This window comes from Mya arenaria, chromosome 10 (assembly GCF_026914265.1).
Source record: "Mya arenaria isolate MELC-2E11 chromosome 10, ASM2691426v1".
NCBI classification, from domain to species: Eukaryota; Metazoa; Mollusca; class Bivalvia; order Myida; family Myidae; genus Mya; species Mya arenaria.
The window spans coordinates 11,277,940-11,301,110 of record NC_069131.1 but is presented as its reverse complement, the minus strand read 5'-3'; the positions used below and the strand labels follow the sequence as shown (position 1 = coordinate 11,301,110).

The following is a 23,171-nucleotide window of genomic DNA, read 5'->3' as shown; positions in this document are numbered from 1 at the left end:
CAGTTGAATATTTGCACACTGGGTTTTAGCACTGTATCTGAATTATCGACCTGAAAATATTCTGCGAAAAGTACAGTAATGGTATTCACAGATTACTTTTTAAGTATTTTTGATAAAACACTGATTTAAAGAACAATCATGTCATGCAGCTGCCAGGACTCAAACATGTTAGGGCCATTTTCCTTATTGTCACTGTTATGCTAACCTGATCCCAGTCTCTGTCTCTTTTGTCTGTAGTAAAGTTAAGCTTATAAATATCATGAATACAAAGGTTTAAGTCTATAACACGTAAAGAACTGGACGATTTTTTAGTACATGCTACACATACTGCACAGTACGCATGCTGCCCGAGTTCAGTAAAGGCTTGCTGCATGTCATGCGCTAATTTGATACCCTGTACTCATTCTGAACACTTTTATGAAACAGGGATTAAGTAATTAAGATGGATGGCTAAGCCAAAAACAATGTCTCTTAAATCTGGGGGGAAAAATGAGCTGATGAAAGATGACATAAGCTACATACTGATAGACAAATAACATGACAATCGACAAACTTAAGGTAAAATTGTAAAAATCATTATTATTTATACAAACTTTCTATCAGCCACTTACGCTCAACTTTTTTGAGGAAGTTGCTGAAGTTGTAGATAATCATTTCCTCATTCTCTTTTTCCTCCTTGTCTGCCGAGTAGGATGGGCTGAATAGATCAACGATAGTATCAGCTGATGTGTGGCTGCTTATCCCCAAGATGGCTTCAGCATCAGAACTGCTGGCCTTTAAAGCCTCAAGTACTCCATGAAGTTTGAGGCCTGTCAATAAAAGACAAGCAATAGTAGATTATTGTTTGAATTCAGTTTTACATACTTGACAAAACAACAAGTTAGTCTTTCCATAACCAGTGTAATTTATCAGTGTATTCATGCATTCAACTTTCTGGAAAAGAGGTTGACAACTCACTGAAGTCTAATGTCAGCAAGACATGGGAATTAAAATTTATCAGACAGGTAAAATAATGTGTTAGACCATCCAGAATTGTAGATCATAAACAAAAGATTTTACTTTTACATTTTCTTTTTTATTTATATTGAAGTACTTCCAAGATATGAGATTTGCGAACTGAAACATCTAAATTTTAGTACTTCGTCAAAGCCCTGTAATAAAGGGGTAAGAGTAAGTTTTATGAAGGACAGTATCATCCATACCTTCCATAAACTGCATAATTGGTCCTAGGAATTTGTAAAAGCCATTGTGCAGTTTAAGTGCAGATATGGCCATAGCTTTGTTTTCGTCCGTCAGTACTTTCCTGAAACCCGCTTCTTCAAGTAATGCCACATTGTTGCCGAATGCAGTATCAAGAGAACATTCAGAAATCTGAAAGTAAACACATTAAGAGAGTTTCAACTGTTCTATATTGTTACTTTCAAATATTCTAACTAAGGTCAAATAATATAAATCAAATTAAACTATTAATAGTTACAAATAATATTTACTACCAATTTCATGCACTTAACTCTGTTACAATGACAGAAGTGAATCAACTGTATTTATTTATCTATGTACTAAAATGGGCTGCATCCTGACAAAAAAAAGAATTCTGATGTCAACACCAAAAAAATGACATCAAAAACTTTTCAAGTGACTAACAGTGTATGAATGTTGAATACCAACATTTGGTCCTGTCAAAAACAACATTGTTTTACAAAATAAACAATTCAGTTTGCAACATGACAGCACACACAAACTTTAGAAAACTGATATACCCTACAGAAAGGGCCTCTAATGGTAGTTGTTGGTTTCGCGGGGAAACATGAGAATCTTAAGGTTGAGTGATTTTCAGACCAGTGGCATAACAACCAACATACAGAACAAAACAAGACGATATGTTTTGTCAGAACTTTTTAACAGGGGAAAAGCTTACCTCTCTTATTGCATTCCTGACATCCTCACCAAAGCAGTTGTCTGAAATCTCTTCAATGGTGGGTTCTTGGCCTCTTAGTATAAATGTGACAAGATGTGCACTTAAGGCCTTCGGTTCTGGATGCCCATAAATGGCAGCCATTGCAGTAAGTTTCCCCATGATGGTATATGTCTTTTCTTCTAGCATTTTAGCGTCAACGCTAAATGTGCCACGGTTATTGAAAATGTTAGTTTTATCGAAGAACACAGAAAAAAAAATCAAAAGTCAATCCTCCAGCATCCACTCCCTCTTCTCCTATAAACTGAATTTTTACAGGGTTGGACCAGTCCTCTTGTCTGGCTTCACCAAGCTGGTCTATAGCAGTGGCATGGAAGAGTCTTCTAACTACTCGGATGGTAAATTCTTCCTTCTTTCCTTTAAGTTCAGACAATTTCTCCTCCATAATGGTGGGAAAGGATTTTGGACCTCCCGAACTGAAAATAAAACGAAAGACCTGTTAATAAAAAAGTGACAAATGCCTCTAAAGGAGACACCAAGACTAGATTCATTAACAAAGCTGTTATAAGCATATATGAAGCCTCAATTCACATCTAGTGTGACCTTGATCTTTGAGCTAGGGAAATTGGTCTTACTAGGTTATGACATCATATTAAGAGAAACAATTGCGTCAATTTATTTAAAATCCTGGGTTAAGTGAGGGAGTTACAGCCCAAAATTGAATCATGGCATAATAATGTTTGAACCTTCATAGTGACCTTAACCTTAACGTTAGTGGCATGAGTCTTGAACACCACATGTTGCATGAGTCTTGAACACCACATGTTATCTTCTTGTAAGGAAAATTGCAACAAGGTTATTTGAAATTCCTTCATGTATTCAGCCCGCACACGACCATAGGTACTCTTCTTTCCTATATAGTATGCATCATGTCTGCCAAATGTGAGCTTCACCTCTGATACAGAGATTGGATCTTGTTCATACCACATCGTCTTTATGTGATGAACATTTGTGATAGGTTACTTTACAACAGTTGGACAAATGAGCAGACAGCACTACTACTGTATATGCCCCTCCTTCAGGTTCAAATAAACCACCCCAGGCCACAGTTTCATGTTCATTAGTTGAAGCAAACACAAGTAATTGTGCAGAAACCACCAGTTTGCAGGCCATACAACTCCCTCCCATCCAAAGACATATTCTGATAAGTTGGTTTCACTTAAAACCTAGTTAAACAATTGACAATTCTAACAATAGATTCAGCCATCCCGCCACACTAGAGCTTAATTATAGTTGTTAAGAATAGTTGTCCATTGACCTCTATTTGGAACCTTGGACCCTGACCAACATATCTGGGTCATATCTGCACACACTGTCTCATTAAGGTTAATGCCAAGGTATTCTTATATCTCTCCATTCATAGATAAGGTATGTTTCAGACAAGATTATTATGAACAGATGCACACACGCACTAACATACAGCGCACCACCACTGTGACGGCTCTGTCAAGCTCTACAAACAGTCTCAACAAAAATCAATGCAGTTTTTTCTAGAGAACGAGTTGACTGATCCAATGTCAGTAACCAATTTCATAACTAGTTTTTTATTTCATCAATATGCATTTATACAATATTACTCCTGAACTTAACAAGAGCACGCTTGACTACGCCTCTTTGACTTAGAAGTGATAATTTGTATTTAGGGTTTAAATGGAGTTATGTAACCTTATAGTAAGATAGTTGTCATTAATTGTGCAAAGTATTAAGTCAATTGAATGGAGTGTATAGAAGTTTTTTTTATTAAATCCAAACTTGCCCTACAACTTCAACCTGCCACAAAAATTTAACATAAGTTCCTAAGTCAGTCTGGGGCCATACTTTGTATAAAGGAAAATATGAAGTTATCTAACCTCCTTATGTGATGGCCCTGAATAACTGTGTGAAGCATTAAGTGAATTGAATGAAGAGTATTGGATTTATAAGAGAAAATCCAAACTTGCCCTAAATCTTTAACCTGCCACAAAAATTTAACCTAAGTTCCTAAGTCAATCAGGGGCCATAACTTGTATTAAGGATAATATGGAGTTATGTAACATTATTGTGTGATGGTCCTGAACAACTGTGTGAAGTATTACGTCCATTGAAAGAAGGGTATAGAAGTTAAAAATAAATATCCCAACCTGCCCTAAAACTTTAAACTAAGTTCCATAGTCAATCAGAGGCTATAATTTGTATAAAGGATAATATGGCATTATTTAGCCTCATTATGTGATGGCCCTGAACAACTGTGTGAAGTATTAAGCAAATTGAATGAAGGGTATTGGACTTATAAGTGAAAATCCCGACTTGCCCTAAAACTTTAACCGGATGCCGACGCCGACGCTGGGACGAGTAATATAGCCCTCCTTATTCTTTGAATAGTCGAGCTAAAAATAAATACCTCATCTCTCCACATTCTGCAGCATGATCCTCTAGCACATCAAGAGGCAATGTCATCTGACAGAGGGGACACTGTCCTGTTGTTCTAGGTCTGAAATAGCAAAAGGCATCCCATTTTTAAACATTAAGGAACAATATTTATTAAACACATGTTTTACATAAAGTAGTTCTGGGTGTTATTTTTTAATATCATGAAAATAAAATTGTTGATTCTAATTATAGTAGGTAAGCCCATTGAACCACAAATATTAACTGTGTGCTATCACAAATGTCTGATTTTGCTATGTAACTACTTGATGTTTATTCAAGTATAATGACAAACACAAAAATGCTGACTTAGGGTAATCTAAACCCTAGGAAATAGCCAATTTTGCTTATTGGAAATATTTTTTTAACTTCATGATCTCACAAAGTGAATTTGATATTGTTTATCGTTATAAAGTATTTTAACTATATATAAAAACATTTAACAAACATAGAGGCGGGACATATTGCAAAGAAAGTCCAAGTCTACTTTTACCTCTTTTCAAAAATACTTTTGACTTCAAAAAATACTAAACAGTATTTTTAGTTCATGTTCAGTATATTTGTTGATTTACCAGACCAAAACACTTTATTTAAATCAGTCTACATGTACAATTTTACAATATGTGTACATAGATAATCCCTGTTAGTATGTTTTCATTAAATTGTCATAACACGCTTCATTGTCCTCGCTTTAAGGTACTAGATGCCATACCGACACATGCAGAGCCCACTTAGAGCCACTATGTGGTACGTAACAACTTTTTTGGATTTAGTTTGTAACTCTGTCTAATGATTGGTGTCAATTATTTAAAAATCCTTCAATTAAATATGCAAATGAGAAACGTATGTAGGTACATACAGATAAGAACAAATCTAAAGGCATAAAAATCTACTTAAATTGTGTTTTGACTTCAAAAACACAGTTTATAATGTTACAATAAAATCTATAAAAAGGGGACCATCATTATAGGTTCGAGTCTATATTCTAACCAGAGATATGTTCCATAGAGTGGAAGGGGTGAGACAAACTTAGAAGTTTCCAACATAATTATGAGGCTACTACTTGTCAAGAATAAAAATTCTTGGCAAACTGATTTAAAATCAGCACTCTTGAACATGCAGTTTAAGGTAAAAATTATTTAAGATTCCATTTTAAAATCTACTAACCATGTTTTTTTGATCTGGGAACAGACTGGCTAATTTGAGAACTTTAGAAGAATTATTAAGAAACAGTTTTACTAAGTCTATCATGATTATGACCAAGCAATAGTTGAATTGTTGCTGGATAACGGAGCAGATGCCCAATAAAATGTTTACACCTACGCTCTGTACTGATATAGGTGTGAAATTTGATTGTCATCTAACAAGTGCATCATTGGGACCCACATATCTACTACATGTAGCTAGGTTACGTTGTTTGATGTTCATTGATATATTTTGCAATGTTTTCAATAAAAGTTATATCTTGTGAAGGCTAAGGCAATGTAAAAACTTTTAAATAAAACAAACAAGAAACACTAGAATGTGACAAAACAAGAACTTCCTGGATATTATATACAAGAACAAACAAGAAAACTATGGTGGCCTTGAATTGCTCAACTGAGACTTTAACAACATAAGCATAAGGTAATAAAGCCGGTTCAGCTTAGCACAGTTGGTTTTGCGTTAGTCTACAAGTCAAGGCCAACCACAACATAACAAAGACAGAAGGCCCTAAGCATGTTTTTTTTTTCAGATGAGATAAAAATAGAATCAAAACTCAAACAATTTAAATCTTGTCTAAATCTGATGTAAATAATTTTTGCTGGATATTAACTCCAGTAATTGTGCAGAAACTAATTTTCAGAGAATTAAACCATAAAAGGTTTTATGCTGACTGACCGAAGTAACATATATAAATATTTAAATGTCAAATATCAGTTCAGTTCTACTTTAAGTTAGGTTTAAAATAAGCTCTTCTTTTACTAACATCCTAAAAATGATTAAGGTAGGTAGGCCGGCATACTTTTTATTTTTTCTATTTTTAATATGCATTTGTACAACTGAAAAGTAGTGCCGGAGTGAATACCAATCAAACCACCACAAAGAAGTGTAGCGTCAGGAGGAAATAAAATAGTCGGTCAAGTAAGTGGAAGCAAACAATTTTTTATCTTGCGCCTTAAATTCAGGAAGCCATGTGTTGGACAATCATCTTCCAAACGACATGCACAATTAATAATCATAATCATTTAATAATCATTGAAAACCTGATTTATTGTGAACAAAAACTTAACTTTAAACTGGGAATAACAAGACTAACTGTGGGAATAACAAGACTAAGACTGACTGTGGGAATAACAAGACTAACTGTGGGAATAACAATACTAACTGTGGGAATAACAAGACTGACTGTGGGAATAACAAGACTAACTGTGGGAATAACAAGACTAACTGTGGGAATAGCAAGACTAACTTTGGTAATAACAAGACTAACTGTGGGAATAACAAGACTAACTGTGGGAATAACAAGACTAACTGTGGGAATAACAAGACTAACTGTGGGAATAACAAGACTAACTGTGGGAATAACAAGACTAACTGTGGGAATAACAAGACTAACTGTGGGAATAACAAGACTGACTGTGGGAATAACAAGACTAACTGTGGGAATAACAAGACTAACTGTGGGAATAACAAGACTAACTGTGGGAATAACAAGACTGACTGTGGAAATAACAAGACTAACTGTGGGATTAACAAAACTGACTGTGGGAAGTAGCCTCATTTTCAGTTTCAGAAACCTAAAACAAAATGGGGAAATTTGCCTCAAACATGGCCAGTCATCTCTTATTGCATTGCAACAGAGGTCTAATTTAAATATAGTCATTTGACTGCTTTGTTTGCGAAATATTAAGTATGTGTATAGTGTAAATACTTGTATGTTGCAAATGATATCAGAAAATCTGTCACTAGAATACTAACATAAATCTGATAAATAAAGACCCATTAGGGACCAGAAAGGTGAAAGCGACCGCCCATCTGCAAGCTGTGTATTTAAAATTGAAACAGATATAGATATATCTAGAAGCTCAGACATTTTAACATATAAAAGCTTAAAACCAATAAGGATGGGAGATGACACGACACAACCAAGTGATTCTTTTATAGACCCTTTTAGGTGGGGATATAGAAATGGTATCACTGCTACATAAAGGATTATCTTATAAACCTTAAAGATCTTTTAAGCATTAAGATGCAACAGACAAGCAGATTGTTAATTAAAAGCATTCATATTAAGTTCTACCTAAAGCAAAGCCATGAAGTACAGCTTATCAGGATTACCTCTTCATGTATAAATTATAAAGCATGGCAGAACCTGTTCACTCTTGGTGGCAAAATAAATAGTGAAGTCTTAAACTTGTATGAATCATCCTTATATCACCATTGAAGGTTACAACCAAAGTTCAAATAAATCTAAAAGGACATCAATATGAATATTCTGACAAAAAAATCATACAGATGTAATGATGGACTGACTGCGCTTAAGTAGAACACCGTAAAGCTATGATTAGGTACTTACATCTGTCATGATGTCAGGTAATTCACAGTCGGTGTGGACTGGTAAACAGGCAAACTGGCACACTGGGAGCTGATTTGTCCTTCTGGTTCCAGTAAAAGGCTCATGAAAGTGTTCGGATAACAGATGGCATTACAATCTGCAATTAATCTTGCGTTAACTTTATCTGTCCCCTATTTTCATCAACATGGAAAGTGTGAACGTTTATAATGCTATGTTATGTTTTTTAAACAAAGGTTTAACACATATTTTAGCAGTTTGGATGTCAAACAGAGGGTACACCCACCTGCAGTTTAATGAGGTATTTTATACATAAAATGCAATTGTAAAATTGATAACCTGTCTTAAAACCTCTGTTACTCTTTATATGTTTTGTTCACTCCATCCATATTGATAAAATGTAACACACTTATGGCAACCAAAATGAGACAGGGTAGCAATATGTCTTGGAAAGTGTTATTCGAATTAATTTGGCCATTTTTTTGATGAGTAAAAAGAGCGCACAAATCTGTCCATCTTAAACCTCTTAGAAAACTAGTCCATCCAAGAACATGGCTAAATAATAGGTACCATTTAAAGAAAACTGGTTGATGTATGATAGTTTGTAAACTTTGCCTCAGTTTCTTTTGAGAAACCTTTGCAATGCTAAGACAAAATAGTTCTTTTTGAGTATTATCTTTCTTTCGCCATTACCGCACACTGTGATGTGGTCTCTCAGATTGGTTAAGGGAATGCTCTCGCCACATTTTAGACATACCTCCCTGCCTCCTTCACCAATCCTTTCCTGATGAAAACATACACAAACATACAGTAAAAATATCATCAAAATCTCATGTCAGTCTGGCTAGTGCAGTTGGTAGCATGCTAGTCTACTAGTAAGATGATTGTGGGTTTAAGCCCAATGACCGGCAAAGATCTTTGTTGTAAATTGACTGAAGATCACCTGCCTCTCATTTCTGATTAAAGTGGAAAAGCTGTCTGTCACTTGCAAAGTTCTGAGAAGACAAATGGATAGATATGGCACCCAGATACATTCTGACGAAGACCAACAGCCTTAAATAGGCATATACATGTAAGAGCTTAAATCAACAGACAATCTTAAATCCAATGCAAAAAATATGTACAGTTTCACTTACATACATGTACATACCGGTACTTGTTTACTATATTGGAACAGTTTTATTTATTTTGTATAAAGCTTTAAACTTTAAATGGAATGGAAAGATTTGAAAAAGCCATTTAGCATACCCATGTAGGTTCATGACTCAACAGAGAACTGGACACTTATGTAATTCGGGTATAACATTTTTTCTATGAGTTTTCTGAACTTTCTTTATATTTCTGTTTATTGGTTTGGCAATATTAAATAAAAAAAGTCTTTAATTTTCTGATAGACAGATTGACAAATATGCAGCAGAAACACACCTCTGTCTATTGAAAGATGACTTTTAATACTACAGATTGAAATGAACATAATTTACATCTATGGTGGCATCCTCCACTGATATGTCCCTCTGGACTGGCCTGATGAAGCACAGGGCTTATCCTAACAAACCATTGTCTGCTAGATAGGCCGCGTTATAACCGCCTGGTGGTAATGGAATGATGTCAAGCTTATTTCTTGATGTTAATGAAGTCCTAAGTAGCTCCAATCCTCCTATGTCCTTCAGTTTTGGGTAGGTTTCCACCAGCTTGTCGTGAAATTGTGCTTGGTCTGAAGATTTAACAAATGAATTTTTTTCCCCAGACCAGCCTAGAAGAGTCTATACTTCTCTTCACGATATGGTGTGATGTCCTGAAAAAAGGAAGGATAGTTAAACTTTTTAGTAAAACTTTTAAGATGCCTAAAGTAACTAATTGCTATTAATGTAAATTAAAGATATGATAAAGCTTCAAAAGATTGACTTCATAAAATATCTTATAACATAACAAACTAGAACTATCACTAAAGGTGATGAATACCCCCACATGGGTGCTTGGTACTGGAACTATTTAATAATATTGTATATAGAGAAAAGTCGAATTTGACATGTATCTTGTGATGTTACAGTTGTGTACCAAAAACTTTTCAAATCTGTAAAGCCTTTTATGAGGTATCATCCAGAAACTGTTTTTCTATTTTTAGTAACAATGACCTTGACCTTGGCCCCACCAGTCCCAATATCGAACTTGACCTGTATCTTCTGATGTTACACCTGTGTACCAAAAATTGTTCAAATCTGTCAAGCCTTTCATGAGTTATCGTCCGGAAACCGTTTTTCTATTTTTAGTAACAGTGACCTTGACCTTGGCCCCACCAGCCCCAATATCGAACTTGACCTGTATCTTCTGATGTTACACCTGTGTACCCAAAAATTTTCAAACCTGTCTAGCTTTTCATGAGTTATCGTCCGGAAACCATGAAAACCGACAGACCGACCGACAGACAGACCGACCGACAAGCTCACTCCTATATACCCCCTCAAACTTTGTTTGTGGGGGGTATAAATTTTAGATGCCATTCGGCTTAATGTCGAGCCCAGTTCTCGCTTTCCCAAAACCCCAACCTCTGCAGTAAACTGAGCATAGTCATTTCCTCCCATCTCTGATTGCATTGGGAAAGCTGTCAGTTGTTAGCAATATTTTGAGGAAAGCACCAAGGTAGAAAATTTAAAGACTTATTTCTTTTGAACTAGAGTAAAGCTCAACAAACTAGGTTACAACAAAAAATAAATGTACTTCTTATATAGCATACCCTATTTTCTTAAGCCGCTCAATATAGATATTAGGTTTACTATAGCCAAGAAGTCATAAATATCATATATGATAAATATGAAAAAATCAAAATCAACCAGATACAAGCCCATACATTAAATCTGTAACATTTGATGATTTTGACATCGAATTCAGTTTAAACACAATATATATTCATATGCGAACAAGAGATGAAGATGTATACCTAGTGTTATATATATTTTTTTATAATCAGCAAATAAAAGATCATGACATTACATAGATTTTCAGCTTTAAGTATTATTAGATAAATGAAGCGCTTTCGCCATATGGCTTCTTCAGTGGTTGAATGTAAATGTCCATAGCTTGCCACTAGATTCATATTATGTATGTATCATCACTATCACCATATAGTCATTTCAATTATTATAATCACCCCCATCATTATCATCAAAATCATAATTTAATGATCATCAACATCAATGCTGTTATCATTGCAATTCATCATTTCCTCCTGTATATTTTTTTTCATATCATTCATTTTACTTTCACTATTTCATTCAAGTACGGTCAATTATAGTTATCAGTACTAAGTTATAAAATTGTTTGATTTTGAAGGCCTCTTGTTTGATAATTTTGTACTTAAAAGAGTTACCTTGGTTAAAAAGAATTTGAATTGAATTGAACATACACACCTGGCTCATGTCCACAACACAACATGTCATCATGGCAAATACTTGACCAATCACAGCACAAACACAACACCATTATGGTGACAATTTTGAGCTTCACAAGCAGTCTCGACAAAAATGATTGAAGGGAGTATTTAAAGTATCATGAGTCGACTATGTACTTTTATTTTGTTTGGTTAATAAAAAAAGTTATGAAAACATTTAAATTTCATGGCAAAATATAAAACTGCATTTACCTGTGTGCAACTACTTAAGGCACAAAATCTGTGAGACCAAAACAAGATGGGTGGTGCTGCTGTTGTACTTGTTCTTCTGCGATGATGACCTCTGTTAGAATAAGGCGCAAACAGATATCTTGTTGCCGCCCGTAGCTGACTTGTGTGCGTGTGTACAGTCGGTCTGATGTACTCTGTCCCAGCTGTCACAGTCTCTGTATTCTGACCAGGAGCTGTAGATGCTTGTTGTTCATGTAGAAGAGCTGCAGCCTCTCGCAGGAGCTGCGAGGCTCGCTGCTGGTTACTCATTTCGCTAGGAAAATAAAAAAGATGATTTGTATTAAACTTATAATTAAGTCAACATAGTTTTTGTAAGATACAGTACAAGATAAACAAGCAAGAATTAAGCTATATACATCCAGCGTGAATGTGACAAAACTTTGTCTTGGTGGCCTATATCAATGACAAGCCAGCCAGAATTAGAATTCACTGTGTGCCTGTTAAAAGTGTTTGTAGACGACAATAACTTCTGGAAATTCAAGATATGAAAGTAACAAAAACAAAAAATTTAGCTTCTCATTCATATAAACTATGTAATAAATAACCATATTTGCAGTCTAAAGATTTGCAAGTCATTGTCAAATTGGGTTTCGTTTCTGTAATTTTGCTAAGCCATGTGACACTTGTTTTCTTTTGTCAATGGAAAGTATAGAAATGTGCTCTCAATTTGGTCCCTAAAGTGATTTCTTGGACTGAGAATCAAAAACAATGAGTTTCAGTACTCTATGATACACATAATAAACAAATAATCCACTTTTGGTGGTTTATTCTTACATATTAAATATTTTAAAATTTCATACAATCTTTATCATTCACAAGTTATGAAGGTTAGCAGATTTCGGATTGAGACATATGTATGGAAACGAGCTCAGATCTACAAGATTGTTTGGATAAAACAACTGTATACGTGGCATGCATGTTCAGAAGAAAGTTATCTCTAAGGTGCAATCGCTCAACAAGCACAAACTAGTCGTATTTTCGCAAATTTCTTTAATAAATCTGCCGAGAATACTGTTTATTTACCGACTCACAGATCTTCGCCAGTAATTTTGACCATGCACATCGGCCGGACCCGGCATGCGCTTTTCAACTTTACGCGCGAACGGGAACCGGGAATATGTTTACCTTGTGACTGGTACCCGTCCGCGCATAGAGCCAAAAGGTGCATGCCGGGTTCGGCCCTTGTGCATACTCAAAAGTGAATGATAAAGATTGTATGAAATTTTAAAATATTTAATATGTAAAATTAAACGACTAAAAGTGGATTACTTGGTTATTATGTGTTACAAAGAGTACTAAACCACATTTTTTTATGATTCTCAGTCCAAGAGATAACCATAGGGACCAATCGCTCGAGTCCTGAGATAGCTCGACTGGCCAAAAATGCAGTCCAAATACCACGTAACTGTGGCTCATACGACCCAAGTTGTTTGGAAATAAGCCTGCTAAATCGCTTGGGTCGAAAAAGCCTATGCCTCTGATTTACTGACCCTTTAAATATAAAAATCCAACATCGAATATTGAATGGCTATGGAGAAAAAAACACCAGAAAGTTTTGTTACTCACGAATACTCGGGAATGAAAATGCGAGAGAGAAATCAGAAATCGTGGCTTATTCGCTACAAAGGGAAGCTACTCTAAGCGCCTGTACTAATACAGTCGTATATTTTCGACATTTTCCGTATCCTTTCGTAAAAAAAGCGAAGAAGCGCCATATTTTTTTTGTCTGTCTATAACGTCATAACATATTGTGACAAATTTAGAATGCAGCCAGGCAAGAAAGAAGGATATATATATACACACAAGACAAGAAAGAACGAATGTTACAATGGTGAAAAGCATTGGAATGCAGCCAGGCAAGAAAGAAGGATACATATATACAATGTACACACAAGACATGGATGAAAGAATGTTGCAATGGTGAAAAACATAATTCAGATGTACTATTGACAAACCACAGTATGCATGATGCAACCATGCAATAAATAGCACCCAAATTGTAAACACAGGCATGCATTGTTAAACAAAGGAAGGATAGTAAGGAAGCTTAATACACATACCATCAGGCAACAAGCAATACGCAGAATGGAACGTACAATGTTAACAGGCGGAATGGAGTGGTCATAAGGCAAAATACAAATGTCATCAAGCACAATGCAATTTTTACCTAAATACCATTCCATAGTATTGAATGTTTAATTATGCTAACAGGATGTTATGGGAACGGAAACTTCGTCAACTTTAACGTAGGAGCATGAAAAACAAGGCAAACATGACTTTATTTAACGTATCAAACAAACAAAAACCACATTCAGTTAGCATTACGTTTGACTCGATATTTGCGAGGCTCGAGGCCGGTCACTTGAATATCGAGCCAACGAGTTTCGACTGTAACGATGTTGACCCCTTTTTGTTGACAACATGGCGGACAGGATAGCAACGTTTGACAGCTGATGAAAAAAGTGAAATATTTCTTCAAACACAAAAAAAGAGATATAATTTAAATGAGGACAAGTGGAGCATCTATAATGTTTATGTTTTTGAACGTCTATTAGGTTTTGACGGAAAATAATTCTAAAATTCAACATGAAAACGAATCTTTCATGATTGAAAAAATGTCAAGATCAACTCTGTATAGAGCATGCCAAATCGTGTGTCGTTTGGCGCATATGTTCTGTGCACGAGTTTGTAAGCTGTGCTCCTTTGCTTGTCTTGTCATTCTGGTTTTATGGCGGTGCATTATCGCAGCTGTTTCTCATGGTATCAGTGTTCGGTAAGAAATGTTTCCATAGAAGTGAAATTAATTTTAATATCATGAAATGGACCACCCATCTTCCTGACTTCGTAAAATAAACTTATCATTATCTCGTTTTGATTTTACGCAAATGTTTTTTTATTAAATCGATAAAAGATAACTATAGATAATGCGATCACCTTAAAATATTGACATTCAAATAGATGACTGTTTATTCGATCTATGTACATTACTTGTACTGTTTTATCATATTTTATGATATTATAACAGGTATCTTCCATTGTGCAAAATATATAATCCTGCAATATCCAGTCCTTTCTCCAATTTTGTGTATGCTATTTAAAGAGTTATTTTTCTTTGAGTATCTATCGATTTAATTTTTACTGGACAAATTTATTTTCACCATAAGTCTATTATTAAGGTATTGGCTCCAAACTTCATACACATATTGACTGTTTTAAGTAGAAGTGCTTAGGAAAAGAAACATTATTTTGTGAATGGTATTATTAGAGGTATTGCTCTTTGATAAAAGAATTCCATATTTTTTACTGGGACAAGTCTCCATTTCTCCATAACTCCATATGTTTTTGCGTTATTGAAATTTAACTTCATAAACATAGTTACTGTGTTAAGAAAAGGGCATAAGAAACATTATTTTGTGAATGGTATTTTTAGAGTAAATGCCCTTTGATATGTTTAATACTCTTTGCGTAGTTTTGTGCAAATGAAGCATTATTTTGAGTGATAGTTTTATAATAAATACCCTTTCCTTATATTAATACTAATTTGTAACAAGGTTTTCAACGAAAACTGGGTAATAAGAATGGGGAGATTGTTGTGCAAGCTTGCGGACGTTCTGGAAGATGGGCGTCAATCATTGGTTTCCATTTAATTAGTTTAGTTAGGATTGGTGGTTAGTGACGAAACGTATTCAAAGAGTAAGCTAGGGAATACTCTTGAAGGGGGGGGGGGCGGAGGGGGTCAATGTCAAAGTCACTGTTACCTTAGCGGGCAACAGTGAAAGTTGTTGGGAAATGAGTGAAGTTATATCATTTCCACTGGTATCTTTTATATTTATTTAGCAATTTTACATTTGCAAGCGATATCGAAATCAGTCTGTTCTTTCCTAATGCAACTTGATGCCCCTCGAAACTTCCTTACTGCCTTATAACAGGATTAAGCTTAGATCACTGTCTTTGTGTTTTCTATAATTTTGGTAATATTGACTTATATAAGAGTATATAAATATTCAATTATCATGGTATTATCTTTATGATAATCACAATAAACCAACTGAAGTTTGTATTTTGGTTTATTGTAATTGTAATACCCTACTTAAGCCAGTTAAGCTTAAGATATTTCTTGAAGTAGGGGACATATCTACAATGACAACACAGCTTAACAGAAGAAAATTCACAGAAGAGGTGATCTGAGACCTCTAATATCATCGACAATATGAATGTCAACGGGTTATGGTCTATTAATTGTCGGTTGGGCATCTAAACAAGGTTCATGTTTGAATTTTCATTGTATCATTGAAATTATTTGAAAAACTAATGAAGCTGATGGAAGAACAGCTACCATCCAAACTAGTATCAAGACACACGATCATTACGACATCGGGTACTATGTAAAGTCGAATCGAAATTGCCTCCAGAAAGTATATTTCATACTGAAACAAAAGATAAATTATAGACTTACATACGACAAACCACGAAGCAAATGACTAAAGAACAAGAATACTGGATATGCGTCACGGACTCATTGGTACTAATTTGATACAGATTTATCGTCATATAAAATGGGTTTGCTGACATTCGACACTTAACTTCTTACCCCTCACCCTTCAATTTTATTGCATTTTGGCATATATTTTCATGTTTGTGCCTACAGTGCCTAAAATAAGCTACGTCCCTGCATTGTGATATAAACAAAAATTCTTTGTAAGTGTTGATTTATTGTTCTAAGAAGAAATGGTTTTAATGGAAGTCTAACATCACTCAAGAGTTTTATGTGTATTTGGATTGCAAATAACAAAGTCATTGAAATTATTGAATAGTGTCAATATACCAAATTTCAAGATTAAACAATATAATTAGAAACAGCAGTTTTGGACTTTTGCAAGGTGGATTATCAGAAACGTTTGATAAACATCAACCGTTCGACTATATCTTGCCTTGTCCAACTAAACAACGTTACCGGCTCTGTTTCTGACCCTCCACGACCGGATGCAGTGCGTGTAACGACGGCTCATCAAGACGTTTATATCCTTCAACGGCATCTCCGCAATCGCTTCTTGACTGCAACGTCGAGGGCAAAAATAATCGTCGGTATAAGGAGTCCACCAATTCAGCGTACCACAGGATTGTTATCGTGTAGTAATTTCGGTCTAGACAAGATTCAATTTGTTTAACCCCAACGTCAGGATAAGGATATTCCGTATGCTTAATCAACCTTACACAAACAACTGTGTAAATGAACATGAACGTTCCGGTGGTGGAGGCGCGATGGTTTAAGGCTGCTATCAACTGTGACTTTAAGACAGTGCTAGTAATATGTGATGAGAATTTGAACGTCGACCGGTAATTCACTTAGATTCTTACACCAATTGTATTGGCTATGTTCCAAGCACGTAAAGGGTTGACGTTTCAACAGGATAACGCGCCCACACATAGGGTAGGAGTTACATTAAACTTTCTTGACACGCATTCCCGCCTTGGCCTGACCGTCATCGGATCTCAATCATATATAAAAAAATTACGAAAAGTTAGGACGTAAGAAATGTCGACGACCGAACTTTTCTACCATCGTAAAAAAAGCTCACAGCAGCACTCGTCGAAAAGTGGAATCGTATTACACGTCGGATATATAGAACACTTTGTCGATCAAAGCGATGTCGGCTACAGGAAGTCATCGCCAAACGCAGAGGTCATTTTGGTTGTCCGACATCAAGAGAGGAACCATTGAAAAAAAAATCGTATGGTTTTCTTGTTGTTTTCTATTTTGTGTTGAGTAAAAATATTACTGAATAAATAAGTACCTTATATATTGTTGCCACTGTTAGAGTCTTCTATATCCAGTGTTGCGTTTTCATGTCTCTTGACTGTACATCTTTTAGTTTTTCAATTTACTAACATATCACAACTGTTCAACAAAACAGGTTTATTGAAGAGTACGAGAATGCATTGATTGTATTGATGTTTACAACAAGGACGCATGAATTAGAAAACAAAAATTAATGAAAATATTGCAAATTTCGCGATTTTTTTTACATTTAAAAAGTATTCACCAAATACTACTTGATAAGCTATTCTTAAAAACAAACAAAAAATGTTTTGTTTTTTGGATTATTTCGTTAGCATCATTAGTAGATCCACGAATTTTATGTGATGATGCGATATCATCACGTAACGGATTTGTATTTCATTATGTTATGTACACATGGAATGTATGTAATCGTTGTATTTATGAAGAAATTAACGGATTGTCAGATTCGGCAATTGCAAAAAGAAAAACGTGTTTGACTTAAGTATCATTCTATACATAAATACTTCTTAAACCGATAGAAAGTCAAGAATTAAAGAAATAAGTAGGAGACAAACATCGATGGTGGTGGCGCAGAGACTTTAATCTAGTTAACCTGGCCTATATAAGGTCCATGCCCATTTGCATCCAAGTGTTTTCCCACCTTGTCCAAGACTAGCCGCGCACGGGATAATTATGATAAGGCATACATCATCGACGTACTAATAATAGTTTTCACGATTTATAAACATAACTAAGCGACATTGCCGAACATTGTATCATTTATTTAGCCCTACACATTCAATGCATTGTCAGCGACAAACTATTTTGGATTTCAAATGGGATAAACTTTGTTATATAATTTCTTTTTCAACGCCCTTGGGGAGTTCGTTCTTCATAACAACAGCATATTAAAATGCGTAATCTAAAATACAACTTATCGAACATTGCTCAAACTCGGTTGATTAAGTATCATGTTTCAACCATTTTCGCCAATCAGACAAAGAATAAACATATTACCGGTACCCAACAAATGCCTGCCAAACCGAGTAAAACTTTTTATTACAATCAATACAAGCAATTATGCATAGCACTATGATAAATAAATACATTACTTACACAGCTGAAAATATTATAATTATTTCATTTGATTGAGAAACAAATGCATTTTGTAAAGAAATAAACTTTCATTATGCCTTTAGTATATTTCACATTTTACAAAACAATCTTCACTGTATACAATACGTAACGTTTGAAATAGACCGTGCAAAATACGTGTTGTCTGATTTAATAACAGCTTTGTCGTGTTATTTACATTTGTATGTACGAAACTTGTTTGCGAATGAAAGCATAAATGCATGGCATCCAAGTTCTATCTGAATACTTATTTAAGTGAACTCGTTCGAGCGAATTCGTCTATTAGACGGAAATCCCTTCATTTATTGATAAAACTATTCGGACGCATGTGCAATCGGTTTGCAGCGTTTCTTCGTTTAGTGTTTCTCGTTCAGTGTCACTTCGAAAAAAAAAAGAAAGTAATACTACGAAAATTATAGGGACACGCCCAGTAGTCAGGAATTCAAATATTACTAGGTACGCAAACTTACAGACACCACATCCACACGTACAAGCACCACAAACAGACCACACATGCATCAACATAGCTTTACTTTACTTGTGACTTGTGAAACTCGATTTCACTTAAACTCGAGTCTACTTGGCCTTAAACTAGTTGATATGATCATTACCTCACACTTATCCCAACATTTATCAATACAATTGGAAATAAAAGCCACATCAGGGCCAGCGTAAACTTGAAAACAATTAAGTAAACAACAAGCAGTATATAAAATATCAACAATTTAAAGACATTCAAAGCTTTTAAAAGCATTATGATAACTTGATAAATATACACAAGCATGAATATATGTTTTTTGTTCAGTTTTGTACCACACATTTAACATAGGTCATTTCTAAAATGGTAAATTGTTAAAGTAATATTTTGTATTTACACAGTTTCTTTGTTTTCATTTACCAATCCAGTCTAAAGGATGGTGCAACAGCCTGATTTCGATGGTGAAGCATCAGCGGTCGAGCCACGCACAATACCACAAAAGCCTGACCTGAGACCCGACCTGGAAGCTCTTGCTGGAATGTTGCCTGTCACGACTGCAAACGCCTTCATTTTTTTGGACTTTGGTAGTCCTACTTTTTTTTTCTTGGCATCTATTCCCTGCTCATCCGTAATATATTCTTGAACATATAATTCACTATTCGATTGCAGTAAAACTTCTTTCTCATCAGTGAAGTTGGAATACTCGCTTATTTCTGTGCCTCCTGGAGAAGTAACAATTTTGAAAAATATTTTGTTTTCATCCAGGAAATTTGCCGACGCGCTTGCATTCAGTGATGTACTCCAAAAGTCATAATTTTTTAAGATGTATCCCTTTTTTATATCGGTACAATGAGACGCCCTGAAAACAAGATCCCATGTTTTGGCGCCTAACATTTCCAACGCTTTATTGAGCAATTTTTCTGTGTCCCGCCAAATTTGTTCATTTGTTTGATCTCGAAGTTTTGCATTCAGTTGCCAATAGAATTGCCTGTTGTCGGGGTTATTATTGTAGTTGATACAGTTTTGTGTGTACACGTTGACAAGAGCAATTGCCATACCCTTGTCATTCGTATTTTCATCTGCCCCTGTGGTGCTCCAACATTCATTATCTTTGTTGGTGAAATGTCTCTCAAAAAGATTCCTTACTTCATCAGCGTAAGAAACCCCTAAAACGTACAAGTTATCGATTGTATCAGACTATAAAAAAAAATATATTGATTTAGGCAAATATATCGATAATTACTCGATTAATGATCAGTTGGTTTTATCTTAACATCTTTCGTTGGATATAGAGTTAAGGTGGTTTTCCAAATACTTTAGGGAACAATGAGTATACGATTTTATATCGATTCACAGTTCAGAACAGTTATTAACGATTCGCCAAATATAATCAATCATAGGTATTTGTCTGTAAAGAACGTTTAAGTTTCGGTGAAGCTTCTTCATTCTATTTTAGAAAAGAAAAGAAAAACTAAGTCAATAATAATCCTCACATATTATCGTTGTCTGTCAAACAGATTTTGAGTATTTTACATTGAATTTTGATTTCGTGTAACTGGTAAACTTGATGCGCATTTATAGGAATCCGTCATTATTTAACATTCACCTTTGAATTGAAATTATCACCATGTTGTAACATGTTTTTTTAATCAGTTGACATAAATGAATTATTAGTAATGTTATCCACCCTTTGAGATTTGTAGAATGTTTGTATAGGGATTTAATAAGATGTTCTAGAAATTGCTATTCATTCATTGTATAGAAGTTTTAGAATAAACAAGATTCTCTTAGAATTTTAAGGAAAGTTATTGATGATGTTTTATGTATGCTCTGGAACATTCTTATATAAGGATAAACTTCTCTGATCTAGAGTTTTAGGGATACAATGAAAATTTCTGTTATAATATTACTAATCCTAAAATATTTCTGTATTCTTGTATTAACTATTATGTGAGGATTATATTTCAATCTTTTATTCGAATTATTCTGAAAGCGTTGTTGGATTAAAATAGTGCTCATATAGTGTATGCAATATTTTATAAGGATTAAATAATGTGGAAATTATAAAAAAAATTAAGACGATTTTATAAATTCATGATTAATCAAATTTTACAACAACGATGTACCAAAACGATATAACTCATTAAGTGCTATAAAAACTATTTGCCTTCAACACCCGGGTAATAGTAAGAACCTTTGAATTGCTAATTGTACTCTGACATATATACAAACAATTTCCACAGTCATTCTCAATCACATTACATTTGTTTTGCTTGATGGTCTGGGTGATTTGAAATTGACATAAATTGTTGTTTTTCATCGACAAACAATAAACAAACTTACAAGAGATTTCCCACATAAAGAGCAAATAACGTTAGCAATTTCTCCGATTAACTGTTTATATTTAATCAAATTGTAACATTGTTTTCAACTTTTCGGAAAATATAACCATTAAAATATATTATTAAAATGTTTTACCTTCCACTAAGCAAGAAGTGCAAAGGAGAATCCCGAAAACTTGAAACAAGACATTCACCATCATGGTCAATATTCGAGCGCGGTCTGATGTTCGACGCTATGTTCAGAGATATATATATACATTTTAGAAAGTGGCGAGGTCTACAGTGCAGTTCATAAATAATTAGTTTTAGAATGGGTTGTCTGTTTAACAAAGTTGTTTAACTTAAACTAAAACGATAATACAAGATAAGAATGGATTCGTTCAAGCGAATTCATTTGAAAAAAAAAAATACATATTTTTTTTAATCGAATGTTCAGGCCCCGATGTCATTTTTCAAAAGACTTTTTCGTTTCGTATACTATATTATACTCGATAACCAGGTTGTTTATTTGCTCAAATGCTTATATAAAATTTAAATTGTGACAAAACAACTTATTTGTACAGTGTAATCAATAAAGATGTGTCCCTAAAAACATTACGTGTTGGCCCGCTTGGGGGGGGGTGGCAGGGCCCTATGTGCCCGCCACTGGATGGGCTGATATTACAGTGAGACCCTACGAAAATACAGCCTTCAAGACAGAAGATTTTTCGCTATGATAAACCATGAACCGTGTGTGTGTGTGTGTGTGTGTGCGTGTGTGCGTATGTGCGTGCGTGCGTGCGTGCGTGTGTGCATGCGTGCGTGCGTGTTGTCGTACACTGAATGAGATTTATTCAAAGATATAATTAATTACTGAGATTTAAAATTTTTAAGTAATACAGTCGTTCTTAACCTATTAATCCCATATATTATCGACCTGGTTTAGACAAATATGCATTTGTCTTTGATGAAGAGAACAATGGAAAGTGCCATTCAGTTGTTACAGAACATCGCACTTTTAGATTAACCTGTAAAGCGATCGCTATTTCCGACCCCGAATTTCTAGTCCTATCGGATGACAATTTCGACTCTGTAGTTTTTACAAACACAGAGGAGAATCTCACGTCAGTGATCAATACATTAAACGAATATTGCACACAATGAAAATTGGTATTAAATTTGACAAAACTTAGATAATGCTATTTGGAGACCGTTTCCGTAGAAAAAGAAATTTTATCATCAATAACCACAAAATTGAGGTGTGGGGTACATTGAAATATCTCAGTTCTCTTTTCTCTTAAAGCAGAAAATTTACATCTGCTAAAAACATATAGCTGAATAGGCAAGGAAAGGCTTTTTTCGTCTATAAAGAAAAGTAAGAAATCTATAATTCTCTACGGATTGTCAACTTAAATTCTTTGATTCAACTATTCTTCCATTTATTACATTTGAATGTGAAGTATGGGGATACTCAGACGTTAATCAGTTAGAAAAACTACATACAGACTTTATGAAAAATGTATAACATGTTAAACGTAGTACTCCTCATATTATGCTATTTGGAGACCGTGGGAGATATTCCATTTATATTGTTATCAAGAAACGAATAATTGGCTTCTGGTATAATATGATATAAATTACTGATAAACCTTTTTCATAGTTCCATTTAAATATGTACTCTAACTATGTTCATAATTCTAAAGTACATAACTGGTTAACATTTGTTAAGTCTATTCTCGATGAATGTGGTTTAAGCTATGTATTGATAAACCAAATGTTTGATGGTTCTAGAGATAAGTTGTTGAAGAAAATAGAAACAAGTCTTCAAAATCAGTACTCG

General features: G+C 34.6%; 2 protein-coding genes and 1 long non-coding RNA gene across 3 annotated transcripts in view; 1 reads left to right on the top strand and 2 right to left on the bottom strand.

Moving 5' to 3' along the window:
- The window catches only part of LOC128206291 (uncharacterized), a 97,394-nt gene that overhangs the window by 30,957 nt on the left and 43,266 nt on the right, over positions 1-23,171 (top strand). The window lies entirely within an intron of this gene.
- LOC128206295 (uncharacterized) lies at positions 2,057-8,055 on the bottom strand. Its single transcript, XR_008256440.1, has 3 exons — positions 7,941-8,055; positions 4,356-4,445; positions 2,057-2,391 (listed from the first exon to the last, which is right to left on the bottom strand). It is a non-coding gene; the product is annotated as an uncharacterized LOC128206295 (long non-coding RNA).
- Positions 18,439-21,565, bottom strand: LOC128206292 (uncharacterized). The gene is made up of 2 exons (XM_052908662.1): positions 21,489-21,565; positions 18,439-20,176 (listed from the first exon to the last, which is right to left on the bottom strand). The coding sequence occupies exons 1-2, from the start codon at positions 21,550-21,552 to the stop codon at positions 19,440-19,442; spliced, it is 801 nt and encodes a 266-aa protein (XP_052764622.1). The 5' UTR covers positions 21,553-21,565; the 3' UTR covers positions 18,439-19,439.